The sequence below is a fragment of the Rhipicephalus sanguineus genome, chromosome 5, assembly GCF_013339695.2.
Source record: "Rhipicephalus sanguineus isolate Rsan-2018 chromosome 5, BIME_Rsan_1.4, whole genome shotgun sequence".
NCBI classification, from domain to species: Eukaryota; Metazoa; Arthropoda; class Arachnida; order Ixodida; family Ixodidae; genus Rhipicephalus; species Rhipicephalus sanguineus.
In genome coordinates this window covers 5,362,420-5,383,463 of record NC_051180.1, presented here as the reverse complement: position 1 = coordinate 5,383,463, position 21,044 = coordinate 5,362,420, and the positions used below count along the sequence as shown (strand labels likewise).

At 48.9% G+C, this 21,044-nt stretch overlaps 1 protein-coding gene across 1 annotated transcript in view; it reads right to left on the bottom strand.

Annotated features, from left to right (window-relative positions):
- Positions 1-3,078: 3,078 nt before the first annotated feature.
- Positions 3,079-21,044, bottom strand: part of LOC119393137 (nephrin) — a 609,317-nt gene continuing 591,351 nt past the window's right edge. The window contains exons 13-14 of the mRNA XM_037659957.2: positions 15,612-15,728; positions 3,079-3,353 (exon numbers count right to left, since the gene is read on the bottom strand). Coding sequence (XP_037515885.1) covers positions 3,330-3,353; positions 15,612-15,728 — 141 coding nt within the window. The 3' untranslated portion in view covers positions 3,079-3,329. The remainder of the gene's footprint in view (positions 3,354-15,611; positions 15,729-21,044) is intronic.

Here is a 21,044-nt window from a genome sequence, read left to right as displayed (position 1 = left end):
TCAGTCACTGAGTCCGGATGATGACGATGATGATGATGCGAAATGTGAGCACGTCGAGTAACACACCCGTGTAAATAAAGCGAGGAATGAACCTTCAGGAATCCAGACTTGTTCAATCATACGAGTTGTGAAACTCTCCATAGGCTCCATGTTTCAAAATGCGGACACGCTATTGGCCGAAATTGCTGAGGTCTGTTGCTTGTAGTGCCACCTGTGCGCGGAAAAACAAACTAATAAACTGTATTTTTTGTGTGTGGCGCTGCACAAGGCCGCCAGCGATGCCGTATTGATAAAGTGAGCATTGTTTTCGGCTTGCAAGCGACATCGCAGCCTCTGCAACCTTTCGTGAAAGTACTTTGCTTAGTTCTTGCCGCGGCAGCTCACAGCGACCGTGGCGACCCGGTACGTTTCTTAGCATCGCTCCCAATTGTTTGTTATTCTCCGGATTATCTGTCCTTGTCTGGAACGGAGTTTCCCAACTGGCATGAGTGAATAACTCTGAGACGAACCGTGAACAAATGGCATTTTTCTATATAGAGTCGTAGCAGCACCTAGACGAACTGCCTGGTCGTTTCTTCAGGGCGCCGTGAGGTCTACGAGTAGGATGGCTGCGACGTCCTCTTGATGAAGGAACGTGTGGACACGCACACTATGTTCTGTGCACATGTGAGCAACGGTGGCACATGAATGTTCTATGTACAGATGCACCCAATAGTGCAGTCGGAGGAGTGTCTTGCGGCGAGATAAAGAAACTTGACCCTCCATCCTAGGCAGCTGTGTTGAACCACTGGAAGAGCGGTTGCGACACCAAGACGCCGACCGGTTTGTTCTTCGACGTCAGAGATCGGCTCAAGGTTTGGTCTTTTCTGTCCCTTCCTTCTTACCGCAAATCCGCACGTGGTGGCCGTTCTATCAGAAATCGTAAGGGTGCTCGCCGAGCAGCGATTACTGAACGTACATCGTGCTTGACCAGTAGCTTCCCCGAAACCTCGATTTCTCTGGTTTGTATTAGGTTGGATAGAGGACTGACTATTGGGCAAGTCGGTACGGATTCATCATGATGAAACGGACAGGAACAATGAATGACGCAGCGCTTGGGTTGTTCAGTATCGTTAACGAACACACAAAGACAAACGAGCGCTCACTTCCAACTGGTCTATTTATAGCAGTGGCATATCACAAGGAGCAGAGAATCGCATCATCACCATAAATTCGTTTTTTTTTATGAAGGAGAACGATTGAAGGAGTGCTAACGCACTGATCACCAAGCTTATCAATCAAGTCAGCTTCCATAATTTCACGCGTGATCTCTTCCCGGTTTTTGGCGACGACACTCGACTTGACATACAACGGAACGCACCCGCAGCGAGAACAGTGATGAGCTAGGCTGCCTTGCTTACATTCTTCGACATTGCACTTGCGCTCAGATAATCTGGGATTGAGGCACCTTTCCGTCTGGACTATGTACAGTTTGCCGCAAGTTATAACGGTACGATTGCTAGGATCACTGACCCGAACCGCAAAAATGTTGCAGCCTGTACTAATAAGCACAAGATTAAGTTTGGTCAGTGCACAGTGAACGTTGTATATCGCGTACCGCTATATCTTGCGGCAAACAGTACATAGGCCAGACGGAAAGGTGCCTCAATCCCAGATTATCTGAGCGCAAGTGCAATGTCGAAGAATGTAAGCAAGCTCATCACTGTTCTCGCTGCGGGTGCGTTCCGTTGTATGTCAAGTCGAGTGTCGTCGCTAAAAACCGGGAACAGATCACGCGTGAAATTATGGAAGCTGACTTGATAAGCTCGGTGATCAGTGCGTTAGCACCGCTCCAATCGTTCTTCATAAAACAAAAAGAATTTATAAGCATGATGTGATTCTCTGTTCCTTGTGACATGGCACTGCTATAAATAGACCAGTTGGAAGTGAGCGCTCGATTGTTTGTCTCTGTCCGTCATTTTCCTGCGCAGTCATTTACGATCATGAACGACCAATCACCTTTACAGCCATTCTGTTATTCAGTCTTCGGTGGTGCCGTTTCATAGCAATTAAAGGAGACGGATGTATATTTTACAAATCCAAGCGATTGACTTGATTGCAAAGGCTCGCTGATAAAGCTGGGGAACGGTGGCAGTAAGATACTACCGCTAACAAAAAACAGTGACATATCTCCTTGAATGAATGCCAGCAACTAGGCGACAGCAGTGACTTCGTACAGTGAGCTGCGAGGCCATGCTGCATAACTAAGCTCTCTCATTAAAAGCTACCCTCTCTTGCTGCGTTTTCGTAGTATATGGCCATCTATTTGTACACGGTGCTGTCTTTGGCAAGTGCAGATTTTGTATAAAGAAGCTATGACAGTAAGGCACCCGTCATATTCGGAGACAGAATTTACGTCGAGGCGGAAATACGCCACTGCTGGTGGAGTGGCACAGAAATTACTAATTAACGAAGAACTTGTTAATTAAATTTACAATTACCAACATGACGGCAGTTGTTTATATGGGAAAGTTGCAGGGCGTCACACTTTACGACATCCGTATTCTTTAAAAACGCAAAAAATCGCAAAGCAAGATATTCATCATCCATTGAATGTCCCGATATCGGGAACGAGCCAGGACCGGTCTTTGAATGAAGGTGGAAGTACAATTTCGTGGAAAGCCCTACTTTTGCTTGCACTTATCTGTTTCTTTCACGCTGTAGTCAAGAAAACCACTACCTCAATGTAAAATTCGGAAGCAGCCACGTTTTTTTTTCCTGCAGAGAGGCTATGTGCTTTGCGCATATTTATAGTTTGAGAAACACATAGGCACTCGACGACGGCCCACTTTCATGGCCAGATTGCTCTGCCTTCATTGAAATTGACCGAAAGTTCCCGCCTGAAGAACGAAACAGAACGGCCGTCTTTGCTTCGGTCTCAACATAGGGGCCAGAGGCCTCGAATGACGTGCGATTTGCAACATTGCTAAAAAATGCGTATGTCACAAATTGTGACGACCTCCCTGCGTAAACAAGTGACCTCAATTTGATGATATAAGGGTATTAACAAATGTTTTCTCAATTAGTCATCTTCATATGACTTTAGCAGCGGCAAAGCGTACTGTATGCGAAAACAACAGATGCCTTGCTGCCATAGAATTTTTGCAAGAAAAAAGCACCCTATAATCGTTCTATGGCGCTATCGACGTTGGTTGTGGGTATTGTCAGCAAATAAGACACTCTTCCGACGCACTCGTGTTGCACAGGACGAGGTCAGCACCGATAGCAACGAGATTGTCGTTGCAGCTTCTTCAGCCCGACTGGTCTCTTTATGGCGTCCTGGTGGCCAGTCAGTTGCCCAGTGGTTTGAAACTCTGCACGAAACATAGAGAATCGCACAGCGAACACTATCAATCGTTTGCGTTTGTTAATTCTTCTTGCGGTGCAACACGACAGAAAAACTCGTCGAAAAGTGGTTGTCAGAAAAGATGGTTGGATATACGCTCGCGTCCCATATTACAGCCACTTTCCACAGCACGGAGGCCTATTTGTGTAAGGGGAGACAGCTTGAGAGAAGTAAAAGCCACGCATCTCCACGAAATGAATCATGACGAGGAGGCGAAGCTCTGGGTATCGTATGGGTGAGTGACCGTACGTTACCCAAGCGTTGCCCCATATAATGTAAATTGAGTGACATAAAGTGACAAAGAGTCGACGACAAAGCTAGGTCCTAAGGTTCATAATATGTATACGTTGAAGTCGCCGACTAGAATAAAGGGTTTGTGCTTATAGGTGTTTTACATTGTTTTGTCACAATTATGATTGATATTAGTCCATTGTTTCTATGTCCGGTGCTGTCCTCGGCCCATAGACGTACGCGTGGGTCGCGGTAGTCCAAAAAGCGCAGACAGCCTCGAACGGTTAAAAACAAGACGGTTTCGCCAGCGCTTACCGTTCTCTGGCTACATTGTGCGCTCACCGGAAACTCTCCCTAGAAAACTTCCTGTTTACCTTGTTTTAGCGTGGTTTTAGCCTGCGTTGCTGGCCGCGGCTGCTTGTGTTTCGGTATTTTCTGCGGATAGAATTTTTCCGATGAAGCGCTCGCAACTCGGGCACTGATGTGTAGTGCCAGGATGCAGTCTGCGATCCGCAACTAATTTGCTATCGCAAGTCGAAGCGTTCTGTTTCCCGACAGATGAAGGCAGGAATAGCGCCTGGATTGCAGCGATCAGGCGACAATAACTGGATTCCCACAAAAGAGCGCGTAGATTTGTTCTGCCCACTTCATCAAAGGCAAATAAAGTTCAACGCATGCTCAGACGTTAGTCTAAGGTGGCCAATTACAAGGAACACGTCGGACGCCGTCGTCTTCCACCCACGACAGATAGCTGCCCTGACGCCTGAAGTGGATAGCAAAGTGTGAAAGCTGGCTAACACCGAAAATCCATCGTAAAGGCGTTTGTTGTTGTTGGAGCCTCATCAGTGATGTATACTGCGACCTTGTATACTGTTCGAAACAACACTCGGGACACCGTGCTCAACATGAATCGCCGCACAGTGTACGTCGTGGTGCTCACGACGCCGTTGCATTTGCTTTTTATGAGAGCGACGCATGCGAGTGGATTCGCATCGGTGCGAGCAAATGACTCATCGACTGTCGTGTTGCCGCCGCCGCACTCTAGCTAATTTATACTTTGGTTGGAGCGTGGACTGTAGATGTAGGCGGGTTAACTTGAGAGCTTGATACATGAATATCGCACTCGTGAGTAAACCATAGTAGTTCGCATGACTCAGCCTCACCTGATGTCATCACATAATGAGTACGTTTTATATTGTCTCAGTCACACCGAACCAGGCCCGTAGCCAGAGGGGGTGCCCTAGGGGCCCGGGCCCTCCGAAGTTTTGATGGAGGGGTGTTTTACAGAAAATGAATAATGAATATGGGCGTTTTTCTCAAATAGTCAAGGTGTTCAGCATGTGCCCCCCCCCCCCGAAAAATATTTCTGGCTACGGGCCTGCCGAACACTTTAGATCACGATCGATTCCGATTCGCGCCGATCTCTATCAAAAGTGCCTGGTGTGACACACGCGCGATAATAATTTTATCGTGATTTTGTGTGCCTAAGCCTACATACATATGTCCGCATAAACTACATAAATATGTCCGCGGCTGTGACAGAGAGAGGTTGCTAGCTCCAGTCGAAAAGCCGAATTGCACAACTTCCCTATCCAGCGTATCAGGCAACTGTTCTCTTCGCCACTGCAGTTTCTGCTTGCACCTCCCGCGCGACGTCGTCGAGCGCCTCCATATAGTCCCTAGGCATCGCTCCAAACACATCTGAAGGAATGCGCTAGAAATAATAGAGCAACAGCTCAAACACAGCTGGGACCGTTGAAGAAGTACAGCATCTTGAAGCAGTTTCTGCAACCGGTTCTTTGCAGGTTCGGAGGCTCGCTCGTGAGACAGCTTGGGACACAATTGTTAAACCTGATGTTTCGATTTTATATACGTTGCTGTGCCTTGCGCACGGACGCCATACGGACAAGCCTTAAGGTGCCACGCCCCTAAAACTCTTCGAACAGGGCGTGCCACGCATAGGCGAAGAGCCTCGCAGCTGTCTAAATTAATACCGAGTCACTGATTACACTGCATAGTAAAGATAATAAGAGAGAAATCTCCCGCAACTTGACCTTACATAAACAATTTAATGAACAGTGTCCAGAAGACGTGATCTATGGACACTATTACTACTGTACTACTTTTTTAACAACAGCCGCAGCAACAACAACAACAAGGCTCTCGAACACTTTTGAGGCCCGTTTTTTATTTGCGAGTTGCGTGGACTGAAGGCTGAAGATACTTTTAGCACAAAGCACGGATATCAATAGATTATTTATTCAAATCACGCATTGAAGTCACTACATCGCTGCCGACCGCATCAGCGCGTAGTGGCTCTCACCAGAACTATTGCGCGTGGAAATGACGGCCACAGTCCTTGGCCTGTGATTGGACAAATGTAACGCTGCATAGAAAGCGAATATTATTTGGATTTGTTTTTATTGTTTCGTGTTTTTCATCAACTGCCGAATAGATGCAGTTGCTTAATAAAAAATTCGGTCTATCCAATGCATTGTGGGAATTGATTTCACACTAAGCAGTCAGCGAGTACCTGAAGTATGCCGAATTTTCTTCTTTGAGCCGAGCGTTACGAGGTGGATTGATGAATTTGAGTAGTTGGGAGCACTTCGTAGGCTTACCCTCGACTGCACTGGTGTGTAAAGGTGCAGATGTTGGCACGACGCAACGTCGCGACTGATGTGACAGCACCGACGTCAGTTTAATCGGAACGCACTAAAAATGGCCGCAGGAAACACTTGGCCTTGGTAGAGAGAGAGAGAATAAACTTCATTGAAGAATTAGAGTACGTGGCTAATCCCGGGTGGAGCCCTCTTGTAGAATCCCACTGGCCACGGCGGCTCGCGGGGCCTGGTCTAGGGTCACCAGTTGGCTCCCCTGTGCCAGCTCGGAAAGCCGTGCCTCCCAAGACCACGTTGTGAGTATTTGTAGTGAGCGCACCAATCTAGATACTGCATTGGCTGGCCGCTCGGTACATTGGTAAGTGATGTGTGTAAGTGTGGCTGTGTGGTCACTACACCAGGGGCATACCCCTGTTGTGTATACCTGTGGAAAAATTGCGTGTAGTTTTGATATGTGGGGATATGTGTTCGTTTGGAGGCGGCGCCAATCCCGGGCTTGTTGGCTGCTTAAGTTGGGATGTGGAGGGGCGTACTGGCGCCTTGTAAGGCGTTGGTTTTCCAATATCTGCCTGCTTGTTACAATTTGTTCTTCATGGTGCCCTGTGAGATGTCCGGAGGACAGTCCTGCGTCTGAGCCATTGTTGCGGGCCAAGCGTTCCAAACACATGCATTGCTCGTAGCCGGCACATGATGTACACGAGGACGCGCAAAAAGAACTAACTTGAAAAAGATGACACTGAATAGAGTCACTGGAAAAATTTCAGAGTATCGCATCTGTTTTCCGCGCGCCGCCGCCGACGCGATTGGCTTACTCGCATCACGTGACCTCTCGCCGCCATATCCCTTCCAAGCGCTTTGGGTGCAGGCGCGTTCAATGCAGTGTGGCCGGACATTTAGCAGTACCACGGTCCCCAGAAGTACTTCGTCGCTTTTTTAAACGCGTCATGCAGACCAGAGGCGTAAGCAGACATTTTTTTCGACGGGGGGGGGGGGGGGGGGGGAGGCACGCGCCCGGTGTACCACCCCCTGGCTACGCCACTGCATGCGGATGCCAGAAGAGAGTAGCTCACCGTCAATCGAGCGTCACTGGTGAGCTACTCTGAGAATCTCGTTTGCCGTGTGGGAAAAATTAATGTCAAAGAGCGCCGTTCTACGTGGCTGCATAGTTGGCCTGAACGAATTCGCCCTCTCGAATAACACTCCTTCCTGCTGTGAACTACACTAACTTTGCTGGAAAAGATCTTGTGCAACAGGATACTTCACCTTTTCGGTTCGCTATGGTCAGCGATATTGAAAACTACATACCTTTCTATTTGCTCGGTTGTTTATATCTCGATCTGTTGAATAGATTACGCATGCTATCCGAGTTATAAGCGTGTCACGCACGAGAGCGATATCGAAGATTTATTAAAATAATAACTGTTTACTGGTATACCTTGAAGGCAATTGTGGCATGATCGTTGGCATTGCACAAAACAGAAGCGTGGAATCTCTGTTTATGAACTTGGTATAAGGCAATGTTATCAAGCGTATTTTTAAATTTGTTGCGAAAAAATGCTGCTAATGCTGCATTGCACCGAGCGTACCCTTAAAATACTGTATAGCTGGTGAGAAATGGTCACAGCAAAAAAAAAAAAGCAGATCCCACGCATTGAGGGAGTCGATTTTATACGAGCCCTGGGTCTATATACATACTGTGTTGCAGTAGCATGCGCTTTAAAAATTCTGGAATGTGCTATTTCTGATCAAAAGAACATAAAGCACCGTGCCGAGGAAGTTTTAATAAGAGTGCATTATGAAAAAAATGCAGCAGAGAAGAAACCGAAACCCAGCTGTTTACGCGCTGGCAATGCCAAAAAAGAAATGTTTGTCGGAACACAGCAAAATATTTGCAAATTCATTGCAACGTTGGGAATATTAAGGAGACAAGAAATATGAAATCAAACAATGAAGTAGTGATGTCAATCATTTTTGATGGCCTATTATCTACGTATCGTAAGATCAGATGCACCTTACCTACCGCATGCCGATTCGCGCGTGCGTTCGGCTGCTGGCGTTCCGAATCAAGACGTTGCGCACAACTTCCAATTACCGTACACACACCACTTCTATTACACATATCAACCAGTTGAACAGCAAGCACGGTGCGCAAGCAAGCTATGCGTCAGCGATCAGTCGAAGGACGCAATGTTGAATGTTGTCGATGTTCGATAACGTTCTCGAGTGCAATGAACCTGAACACCGACTGCAAAGCTAGCGCAAACAGTCAAGATTCACCAAATGTCGAAGTAAATGGCATCTCGCACGATGTCACTGCGCTAATGCAACTATGTTTACAGATCCAGACCTAGCGAACACGCCCGGGCGTGACACGAAAAGAGACCGATGAAGCCATGAAGAGAGTTCGCGAGCACATGGCAACATTCGCCGTACGTTTCATTAGTTACGCCGCTAACCGCGCAGTCGATCCATACCTGTCGGTGGCTCAAAATCACTTCTAATATCCTCTTGAAGAAACACACACACATAATGCCGTTCTGCCGAGCGTAACACGGCACTGAGGCTAAAAGATCGGTCACTTCTCAACACACGCTAGCAACGCGCCGGACGGTCTGGAAGGGACATGGCCGCCGCCACCCAATGTTGCCCGCGTGCAGCCTACCTTTGCGGTACTCTGATTTTCCAGTGACTCTAACACTGAACTGCGTGCCCTGCCGCTCTTGCGGCGTTAACCTGTTCAAACTGCACAAGCTGCAAATAAAATTCAGGAACACTATCGGGACAATGGGGGGCAAGCGAAGCACTTGGCGTGCCTACTATTTTTTTAACACGAAAGTGTTTTATGCCGGGGTCCACCAAGATTTTCATGACATATTTCCGCCACGGAAATACGTCAGCAAAATTAACGCCATCAGTGGCGCGGTTTTGTACGCGTTCTTAAAACGAACGGAGGCGGTCCGTTCCATCCAGCCGCACACGAGTGGTCAATGTGAACCGTGGCAGACATCACGGCCCTACATTGACCAATTGCGTGCTGCTGAATAGAACGGACCGCCTCCGTTCGTTTTAAGAACGCGTACAAAATCGCGCCACGGATGGCAAAGAAAAAACTACAAGGGCCCACTGACAGGCGTCGAACCTACGACCTCTCGGTCCGCAACGATGGCTCGCGGGCGTTTAGACCACTGAGCTACCGTCAAACACATAACGGAGTCTACATGAATGCACCTTTTATCTTCCACGCTTTCCTCTCACAGTGCTCTTGGACAGATGCTATGAGCATCCCCATTATAACGGGGTGGTGGCATGTGTGCCACAAGGGTCGAAAAAAAAAATCTTCGTTGCCTCCGTCATTAGCTCCTGCAACGCGCCGTTGCTAGGACCATCCCATTCGGCGCGTTTCCTATAAAGCGTAATGTCGTCAACGCATTAGCCCGAGCCTCGCTGATAGCATTCGTCCATATCGAAAAATAGCTCTCCGACGCTCGCATGGCTGTCGTACCGCGTTCCCCGCTCGCCCTGTGAGAATTAATGGCTAGGCTAGAGGAAAGACACGACGCTTGTAGCGTTTCTCTTCGTGTTTCACGACGCTTTAAAGGGCCCCTCACCAGGTGACCTAACGAATTTTAGTTAGACATTGCAAGTTGTTGCGAGCCCAATTAAGAGCATTATGCCACAAGAATATTTCTAATCGCTTGGTTAGAAGCTGAGAAAAACAATAATTTGTAGCGGCGCGAAACCATGATGCGAGGAGGTGAGCTGCAAACCCTTGCCGATCGCCCCGCGTAGCCTTCGCAAGCCAAATCCCTTCCCTGCCCTCTTCGGCACGCGAGCAGGAGGATCACATAACGCATACGCATGAACACGTCATGCGCACAAAAATGTCACGAGCGCATGACGTGCCCGAACCAGCCCGAGCCCCTGAGACGCGAGCGGTGTTGTGGCGGCGTTCTTTGAGTTTAATCTCTGCAAGCTATGCCGAATGCACCCTCGCCGATCACTTGGCTTTTCAACCTATTACTGAGCACGAAAGCTGCAATATTTTTACGGACGCGAGACTAGCGGTGTGCCGCATGAACATCTAGTTAGACGCGGGAGGATAAATGAGCCTAATGAGCGCTGGAACGCGGTAGAAAATTAGTTTCGTTGTAAATGGTGGCGTCTGCACGATGCGCAAAGCGCGAGAACACGAACGCGTGCGAAACGGAGGTAGATTAGTCTCGAATCTCGCTGCGATTCGCAGCAAAAATTAAAACGGAAAACGCACACATTTCGTTTGTTTTATTATTGCTCTCAAGTTTTATTGATCCATTCAAGCAACAAATTACACCAACTACACGTCGTGTCAAATAATTATCGCAGTGTCACGTGCTACTGTTGGCGACGTCAGAGCACAGTCGTCTACGTAGAGGAGCGACGTCACAACACTACCATCTACGTAGGGCCATTCTCTCATGTACGTCATCGCCTCATTCTCTAGGCGCGCGGCCGCGAGAAGGGCAAACGGCGTTCACCTTGAAAGTTGACCCATTTACGTGGCGCGTAGCGTTGCAAATTTTGGCAGACGTAATCGTGAACGCCCAGTGCATGCATTGCGCTCGTCAGCTCAAAATTGTCAAACCTGGTGAGGGGCCCTTTAAAGGAGTGCATATCGAGTATCAGTGTATACTATGTGCTTGTTGGTGCCATCTTTGCGCGGGATTCACGGTATGCGGTGTACAGGTATATCTTGACAACTTCAGCTACCGCAAGGCTTAAATCATGATCATGAGCGTTAATCTTCGGTACGGAGACGTGCCACTAGGCGTCAACGTGGGTGCATCCACATCAAGCAGTGCTATATCTGCCAAACTACAATAGACACTGCACAAGCTCTTATACCAATGCGCTATAAGCAATCAACTACGTTTGTGACGACGCGTTTCACTTCCGCGTTAAAGCGATTCCTATGACGAAGGGATCAACCATCTTTTTCTTTCTCATTGCTCCCTCCAATCCGGGAATTGGACCCACGTGCTTAGTACTTGTGTTGCTACAGGCAACGAAGGTCATGCGTGAAACAACGAAATGCAACAACAAAATGCAACAATGAAATGCGGCAACGTGAAATGATAAGTGACCTCGATGCTCGTCAAAAGGCCCACGATCGAGAGAGAGCATCGTTTATTGGAAAACAGCGCTCACCTTCGAGGGCCTCTTTGTGCACACCCGCATTTCTGTGCAGCCGGGTTCATCTCGAATTGTGCCGCCGCCGAAGCCTAACGGACTACGCTTCGCCAAAAGGAGGTGGCTTCGATAGCGCTAGAGGGCCCCGTTAAAGGCTCTGTTGTATTCCGACGTGCGTTCGCGTCAGCCCGCGGCGGCGGGAGTTGACGACGCCAGGTTCGTCACGCTACGTTGACGCGAAAACAGAGCACTCTATTCGCCGCGAGATCGGGCTACAGGTGGCAGCACCGTCGCCGCACTAGTGTGGATAGGCGGTTGTCGGCGCGTACACAAACGTGCACAGCAGCGCTTCGTTGTGAGCGATGTTACCCGATGTCCGGCAAACAAAATGCGTTGACTGCATCTTTGTGGAAATATGTGCGCTCTTCATTCCCGAATTAATGCACGAAGCGCGCTGAACGTTACAATCACTTGTGAGAGAAGCGCATTCTGCCAACGAACGGGTTGCTCGCCTTCGGCGACAGTCGGCGTTTTCGCAATGGGTGACTTTTTTTGTTGTTTTATTTGTACATGTTGAGCTTGTGTTCCACCTACTACGCACTGCTGTATAGCGCGACTGAAATAACTATTTACTTCTTGTTCACTTGGATGCCCCTCAACAAAAAGAAAGCCCGTATTCCTGCACGATGAGTTGAAATAGCACTTTGTGCACTGCGTGCTCAAATATTCATTAGCATTTCTTATTCAGTTCTCCATGAAATATAGGACAGTTGATAGGTTTACCGAGGAAAGCTACGTGGCTGACAGCGCTATAGCGCTACGGAGACATAACAGTTTTGATTCCAGTAACTGTACACAAAGGTAACTGTACACCACGGAAATTTCTTCGATTGATTACTTGCACGACAGTAATGGAACAAAGGTCCGGTTATTTGACCGGACCAAAGTACGTTTTTTCATACGAATAATGTCCGCTGCCTTCCGTCAATCTAAACAACGCAACACAAACGCTCAAGATAATCTAAAGAAAAAAAGATGCGGCTTCGCGTGAAATTACTACGACATAAATGTAAACTACGCCGCTTGGATTAGTTTTGACCATCAGCGCTCTTTAACGCGCACCTTAATCTAAGTACGCGGGTGTTTTTGTATAAATTTCGCCACAAGTTAAAATTGCGCAAGGCAACTCAGTTTAGCGATTTCCGTGTCATTTCATTTTCTCTTCTTTTTAGGGGACAATTTAAGTACCGATGTGTCAGACGTGACTTAACAGAAGTATTTCTCTCTAGTGAGACCAGGACCCTACACAACTAAAGCTCGTCGCGTAACGTATAAACAACACCTAACCACAACGCTCAAGTACATGCGAGCCTTTTTTTATCACCGCGCCGCTAAAAGGCTATATTCACATGAGATTTAATACTTCTCATCTTTAGGGCAACGCCAAGTGCACTTTGCAATGCGCTTGACCCACAGAGCGGCACCTACACTGATATGACTCTCGTGAACGGAGGGTATGACGACCACACACAGCACTCTCGACAAGTTCACTCAATGATCTTATTACAGTACATATAAAGCCGATCAAGGCCAAATGCTTCTTTACATCGTGTTAGGCATACGTACGAGCGGTTAAACTTGCACTAACGCAACGGAACAAACCGCCTTTTGAGGACCTGCATGACGTATGCGCAGATGCAAACACAACGGGGCTAGCAGACGACTCATGGAGCAATCCACACTACGCGCGGTTCAGCCAGAAGCCGCTAGGCGGCGACTCCGATCGATCGTCGCCTTGACGCATGCGCATTTGAGCGCACTCGGCTTCCCTTCTTCGTGAAGAGACGCAGACGCAGTGCAGTCTGGGTAACGTCGCCGGCGTGGAATGCAGTATGTCACATCTCGCGCCGGCTGCAGCCGGGGCCCGCTGACGGACGCCGGACGCGTCGGTCGCGCCGCGCGTCGGACTATAGAGTGCTGCGCGTTTGTTAGCGTAGCGTCGCTGTGCCGAGCGTGCGCGCGCGTCGACGTTACGCTCGAGTATATACACGGCAGCGTTATCGGGCCGCGTCGCTTTCTCGTTTGCTTGCGATGTTCAGCTTCTCGGTGGACACCTGAACCATTCCGTGATGGAAGGAACGCGTGACATAGGTTGTCTCAGGGCGCCTACGGCAAGTACAGTTGCGAAGTACCCACTACGCCATAATTCGTCATTTTCCGAATTAGGCGAGGTACCCATTACGCGTCTGTATGGTAGTAGGCACGCGTACGTCGCTGCACTTTGTTGATGATGTGGCTGATGATGGTGAAAATTATGGCCGGGCCCTTTGTAACGGGTAGGCACCTTTAAACCACCCATTCGTTCTGAGTTTTTCGGGTGTAACGCCTGGTGCGAATCATACAGTTTCATACAATACTTACTAGAGGGAACTCTGGCACTAATGTCTATGGAACCTGCAACGCATGGCGCTTCAGCCAGCATTGGAATGATGGGTAGTACACGGATTTGTCTAAACTTCGTTCTTTCGGCTCCGTTTGGCTCCGCGTCGCCTGCATCCGCTTTGTCGCAAAACGAAGTGCAACAAAAAGTCAGCAGTTCCACTTCACCACTTCAACCTTTTTAGGCTAACCAATTCAAATCTGGTAACGAAGTTTACAACGATCCACTGTTTTATCCGAAAGAAAACCAAAACATAGCAATAAACAAAGCCACAAGTGCGTTCGAAGCCCGCAAGTACGAAGACTAGGCAAATCCGTGTACTACCCATCATTCCCGTAGTGGCTGAACGATCGCAGCGCCAGAGTCCCCTCTAGTTAATTTTAGGAAACTATATGGTGCGAATCTCCACGTGTTAGTGTTACTTCTCGGCCGGATTTCTTCAAGCACTGGCGTGGCTTCGTGGTAGAATCCCATGCACCTGCGTTCCGTTCCGGCTTGAGCCTGACTTTTATTTGCATCTATCGGGGTCTTTCACTCGTCGACGCCGCATTTTTGGCGACGCGGGAGTCTTTAACACTATTGCGTTAATAATAGTGGCAATGGAACAGACGCTGAAATATAATAATTAAAAAAATGGGACCATCTACCCGAAGGGAACCCTGATGGGATGCGAAGCAGCAGCGTTGCGAACGGGTGGCGTCACGGGTTGAATGGCGCTAACGCGGGTGCTGCGGTGAGCGCTGGAAGATTCGTTTGAAGCTAAACTCGGTGTAGCGTTTACTAGTGTAAACGTTTGTTTGAAACGCAAACACGGGAGGCGAGCGGGCGTTGGAGCCGGCAGCTGCGGGCGCTCCGGCGGCCGAGGGAGAGAGTGACGTACGCGCGCACCTGCGAGGGAAGCGTGCGAGGGGAGCGTGACGTCAACGCCCAGCTGCGGCGTGACCTACTTGGCACCGCTCCAACACCTGCGCCGAGGGAAGCGCGTTGCCTCGCGTTCGTGCGGACGGAGTGACAGCGTTACACAGGCTAGTCAAAGAGCTGCTACGCATCTAAAACGCTGATCCCTCCGCCATCGGCATTGGTATAACACGAAGGTGAACCGTGTCTTCAAATTAGTATAGTTGGTAGCTTATTGTACAGTCGAGCGCGATAAGAAGGTTATCGCGCGAGCGTCGACCAAGAACTACAACAGCGCCAGGTCCGAGAATACTCTTTCGAGGAGAGGGAGGCAAGCTTCGCTCGCTCTTCTTGCTGTTCCTTAAAAGCTGCGATCACTTCCGTCTGAGGAAGGTGCATTTCAATTTTTTTATGACAACGCGATATATTTTGTTCGACTTAGCAAGCCGTTCAAAGCAATGCCAAGAACCAGCTTTACCAGATCTTTCTCTGCAATTTTGTTATCGTCCGTGGAGATAAGAGCCAACGAAGAATACACTGGATCGCAACAAATGGAAAGCTTAAAATAGAGAGAAAGGGTTCGTCGTATGGGCGATGGTTGTAGCATGGAACAGCCAACAAGCGCGAGAAATCTTGGTTTTCACTATTCCGAAACGTGCCGCTAGGCTCCAGGGACGCTAGGCCGCTCGCGCGATAACCTTCATATCGCGCTCGACTGTACATTGGTGTATGAGCGCTTGCGCAATGTCTATTGGCGTTTGGCAGCTATAGCACCGTTTGACGTATGGCACATCTCCACCCGGACGACTAACGCCAAAGATCATGATTCAACCGTTGTGGTAACCTGTGAAAGCGCGAATCCATCACTCACCGTTAGCTGTCCAGCTGACTGCTCAGACTTGTCTTTGCTGTGTTCCGAATAAGCAGAGTACTCTTGCAGCGGTGTCAACAGGATGGTGTCCTTTTCCCGGACAGGAGAGCCCCACTCCTGCAGTAAAGGTCGACCACGCCAAAATTGATTACTATTAACGGTAAACTTCATGACTCCGTGATTACTGGACTCACACCCACTGATTGAAGCACAAAGGTCACAACAAAAACAAACAAAAAAAAAGAATTGGCCGTCAGTGGTATTTCCCGCACCAATCTAGCGAGCTGGTTGGGCGCGTCGCCATCAGCTCGACGCCCCGTCGTATCTGGTCGAAACGTGCAATATCCGATAGCTGAGCATGGCGCGGGAGTTACTTATTGGGTGCTGCATCACGCGATTTACCATTATGCTGATTCGGCCGCGCCTAGATGGAGGCAAAATGCTGGAGGCACGTGTGCTTTGATTCAGGCGCAAGTCAAAGAACCCCAGGTGGTCAAAATTTCCCGAGCCCTCGACAACAGCGTGCGTCATAATCATATGCTGGTTTCGGGACGTTAAGCAATAATAATAATAATAATAATAATAATAATAATAATAATAATAATAATAATAATAATAATAATAATAATAATAATTATTATTATTATTATTATTATTAATCTGGGGTTCTACGTGCCAAAACCACGATACGATTACGAGGCACGCCCTAGTGGAGGGCTACGGAAATTTCGACCACCTGGGAATATTTAACGTGAACCTAAATGCAACGTTACGTTGGAAGCATTTCGCTTCCAACGTAATGCGACGGTTGTGGCCAGGGTCGAACCCGCGACTTTCGGCTCAGCAGTAAGCACTGTGTGCCACCGCGGCGGCATGAGCGATATGCGTCGACTTGAAGAAGGACTATTTCGAGGGCAAGCACGACTTCCCCTCGAGAAGACTGCCAGCCAAGTGAGCATTCCCATGACGAGTGGCGCTGCCTCGTCGATTGGGGCAGCGATGCGGCGGAAGACTGCTTGCAAGAATTGACAGTGCAGGGCCGCCTGGGACAAAGACAGCCGTTCAAAGAGACGCTGTCATGACGTAGACGAGACGATATTCATGTCGTGACCCGCCATTCATGTTCGTCACACACTCATGTCATGCCATGCCAATTTTGAGATGTATCATACCTAAAGGAACGGCCGCCAGGCCCCCAAGGACATGTCACGTATGTCATCACTTACCTGACATGCATGGCATAATATGCATGGCATTACATGTCAATGTTTGCGTGTGCAAACATTACTGACGTGTAACTCACGTCATACCATGCCAATTTTGGCAAATATCAAGGCGATGAAGCGACTGACAGAGCACGAAGATGTAGACGGCTAGACTGATAGGTACGGTCAAAGTTCCTTTGGTTCGCCAAGAAATACATCGCATTTATTTATTTCTTAGCTATGCCGGGTTCGGCAAAATGCATACGAAGAAATGTAACTTAGCAACGTTGCTTGTTGGGCGAGTTGGAACGAGTCAGTCATAACGTAGTTCAGCGCAAAAAACAGGCAACAGACGAGTGAGAGGACAAGGACACAGCGCATGCGCTGTGTCCTTGTCCTCTCACTCGTCTGTTGCCTGTTTTTTGCGCTGAACTACGTCATACGAAGAGATGACAAGAAAAAAAGCCGGCAGATCCCACGCATTGTGGGAATCGATGTAATGCGGAGCTGCATACATCGTCTTGTATGTCATTGAGGAAAATGCGTGTCATGGTTTTCATGTTAACTTTTATTATTTATGTTCGTCACACAGTAACGTCGCGCAATACCAACTTCGGGGTCGATCAAGCTAGAGAAACGGCCGCCAGCGCACCACGAGCCTGGCACGTAAGTAATGCTGTACATGATATGTGTGTCATGACTTTCATGTTAACTCGTGTTATTTATTATGTTCGTCACAGAGTCACGTTGCAAGATACCAATTTCGGTGTATATCAAGCTAGCGAAACGGCCGCCAGCGCACCATGAGCGTGGCACGTAAGTCATGCTGTACATGACATGCGTGTTATGATTTTCATGATAACTCGTGTTATTTATGTTCGTCACACGGTCACGTCGCAAGATACCAATTTTGGTGTATATCAAGCTAGCCAAACGGCCGCCAGCGCCCCATGAGCGTGGCACATAAGTCATGCTGTACAAGACATGCGTGCCACGATTTTCATGTTAACTCCTGTTATTTATGTTCGTCACACAGTCACGTCGCAAGATACCAATTTTGGTGTATATCAAGCCAGCGAAACGGTCGCCAGCGCACCATGAGCGTGGCACGTAAGTCATGCTGTACATGACATACGTGTCATGATTTTCATGTTAACTCGTGTTATCATGTTCGTCACACAGTCACGTCGCGCAATACCAATTTCGGGGTAGATCAAGCTAGCGAAACGGCCGCCAGCGCCCCATGAGCGTGGCACGTAAGACATGCTGTACATGACATGCGTGTCATGATTTTCATGTTAACTCGTGTTATTCGTCACACAGTCACGTCGCGCAATACCAATTTCGGGGTTGATCAAGCTAGCGAAACGGCTGCCAGCGCTCCATGAGCGTGGCACGTAAGTCATGCTGTACATGACATGCGTGTCATGATTTTCATGTTAACTCGTGTTTTTATGTTCGTCACACAGTCACGTCACGCAATACCAATTCCGGGGTAAATCAAGCTAGCGAAACGGCCGCCAGTGCGCCATGAGCGTGGCACGTAAGTCATGCTGTACATGACATGCGTGTCATGATTTTCATGTTAACTCGTGTTATTTATGTTCGTTACACAGTCACGTCACAAGATACCAATTTTGGTGTATATAAATCTAGCGAAACGGCCGCCAGCGCCCCATGGGCGTGGCACGCAAGTCATGCTGTACATGACATGCGTGTCGTGATTTTCATGTTAACTCGTGTTATTTATGTTCGTTACACGGTCACGTCGCAAGATACCAATTTTGGTGTATATAAAGCTAACGAAACGGCCGCCAGCGCACCGTGAGCGTAGCATGTAAATCATGCTGTACATGACATGCGAGTCATGATTTTCATGTTATGACTTGTCATTTATGTTCGTCATACAGTCATGTTACGCCATACCAATTTTGGTGCACATTCGATTAACCAAGCGACCAGGAGAGCACAAAGTCGTAGGCGGCTAGATAGATAGATAGATAGATAGATAGATAGATAGATAGATAGATAGATAGATAGATAGATAGATAGATAGATAGATAGATACGCTCAAAGTCGCAGAAGTTCGCTAAGAAATGCTTCGCATTTAAAAGCAAGTAGACAAGGGGTTTTGAGCTCCACTAACGGGAAACCTGTGGAGGGGCGAAGCATGCAGCGTGCGCAGGTGTTTCCCACAGCAAAATCACTGCTAATGGGCAATGAGAAACAGAAGAAAGATTAGACACAGAGACCCGCAGTCCGCATTTAGTTAATGTGCACCCTGCGAATTTTTATTGTTCAACTACGCACGAGACAAATTCCTCACCGGCATTACATTGCAGGTCAAGACCCAGTGCCTATATATACGGGATGGCCGGTGAACGGTTGTGCAGCGCGAGCAGTCAGTTTTTTCAATCAAGAAACTCGCTAGCAGACGCTGCCTGCGTCGGCGTTGTTTCTCGCGGGCGAGGGCGCGTTCAGCTTTCATCGCAGAAAGAGCGTTTCCATAGTGAAGGCGCGCCGTTCGTTCTCTCTCGCCAAACGGCGAGCACTGAGGCGGTGGCGCCCTCTTTTGCGCTCAAGCAAATGGAGCAGACGACGATGCACACGCGACAGCAGACGACGATGGCACGATGCACGCCGACACGCCAGACCCTAAGGTGCTTCGCCCCTAAAATAACAACGTCACACAAAGCAAACTGCGTAACGAGTGGGTGATTTAAAGCTTCCCTCCCACCCGTTAAAAACTAGAGTAGACCCTATAGAAGCTGTGGCTCATACCCACGCTACCCACAAAAAAAATTACACCATCTCCCGCTAAAGGGGACCATGAGGCGATGCGAAGCCGGAGCACTTGCACGATCGCGTTCCGTTGGCGTTCGTTGGGCATGCTACCGACCTCGCGTCGTGGAACGCGAAGAGGGACGCTACGCGCGTCGTATCTTCCATCTAGCCTGGCCGTTAATTCTCACAGGGCGAGCGGGGAACGCGGTCGACAGGCGGGCGAGAGGGGGGCAGCGTGGGAGAGGAGAGAGAAGCGGAGGAGACGCGCATGCGCTCGAGCTCATCGCGGCGTTGCGCAGGAGAGAATTTCGGCATGTCTAGCCCGCGTTTCAGAGGAAGAGTAGAAAGGGCGAGGGGAGACGGGAAGGGGAGAGGGAAAGTGGAGAGGGAAAGGGGAGAGGAGGCGTGTGGAGAGGGTATGCGCATGCGCAGTAAGGGTGGTCACGCCGCACACCACCACCACCACCACCACCGGATTGAGCTCCGCCTTAAGATACTTCGCATCTATACTCTGTTCCAGAAATTCCGTGCAGCAGAGCCAAGGCTACACGACCCTCGAGCGCAGGTTGTTGCGAAGCGAGATGTAGTGCCCCATATACGTAGCCCGTTGTTTGTCCTCACGACTTTTGCAAGCGGTCTCGTCGGAGGATTTTTACTTGAAGGCTTCTCTGCGTGTTGTAACTGTGATTTGTATGACGATTTTGTCGCATTTTCTGTATAAAACAATTTTTGTGGCTCCATGATACTGAAGAAAGAGTTCTTGCTTGTACGTGTTATAACATGCAAATGACGAAAGAAATAACGCTGCTGTGGCTCGCATGCGTTATGTTTTTACTTATAAAGTACGAAGGAATGGTACGACACTGTCTAAACTTTTATGAGTAGTCCGCACAGCCCAAGCGTCCACAGCGCCGCGGAGGACCCAGTCTTGGGTTGTGATTAGTCCGCGGTGGCAGATTTGGTCACTCCTTAGTCAAAATGGCGGCGCCTGGTTCACCTGTGCGATATCGTGCAAGTATCTCGAAGACGCGCGCTTTTACGGTGCCGAGGAGAATATTTAACCGCTTTCACAATAGGCTCTTTTAGCTGAGCGTCGCTTACGCTCAGCCCTTCCCAGATGGAGCGTCTCGAGAGAGTGCAAGGTGCTGCATGAATTTCGTGCTTTCGACCAGCGCGTCTTGCCAATACGCGGTGAGCTTGGCTGCAAAATGACGGCGAAACCAAGTGGACGCACCTTCACGCTCCGGTCAGTTGGCTTCACGAGCGGAGCGAAAGATGCGGTCTACGTTCCGCCGGTCGCACGATCGTTCTGCGCACGAGCACTGCAGTTCTTTCAACGTGTTTGTGTGTTAATTGTCACGCGCACTACAGATCCTTCTACGCGTTCATGTGCATTCTCCGGTCTGGCCGGAGCGGATCGTAAATGCCCAGCTAAAAGTGCCTA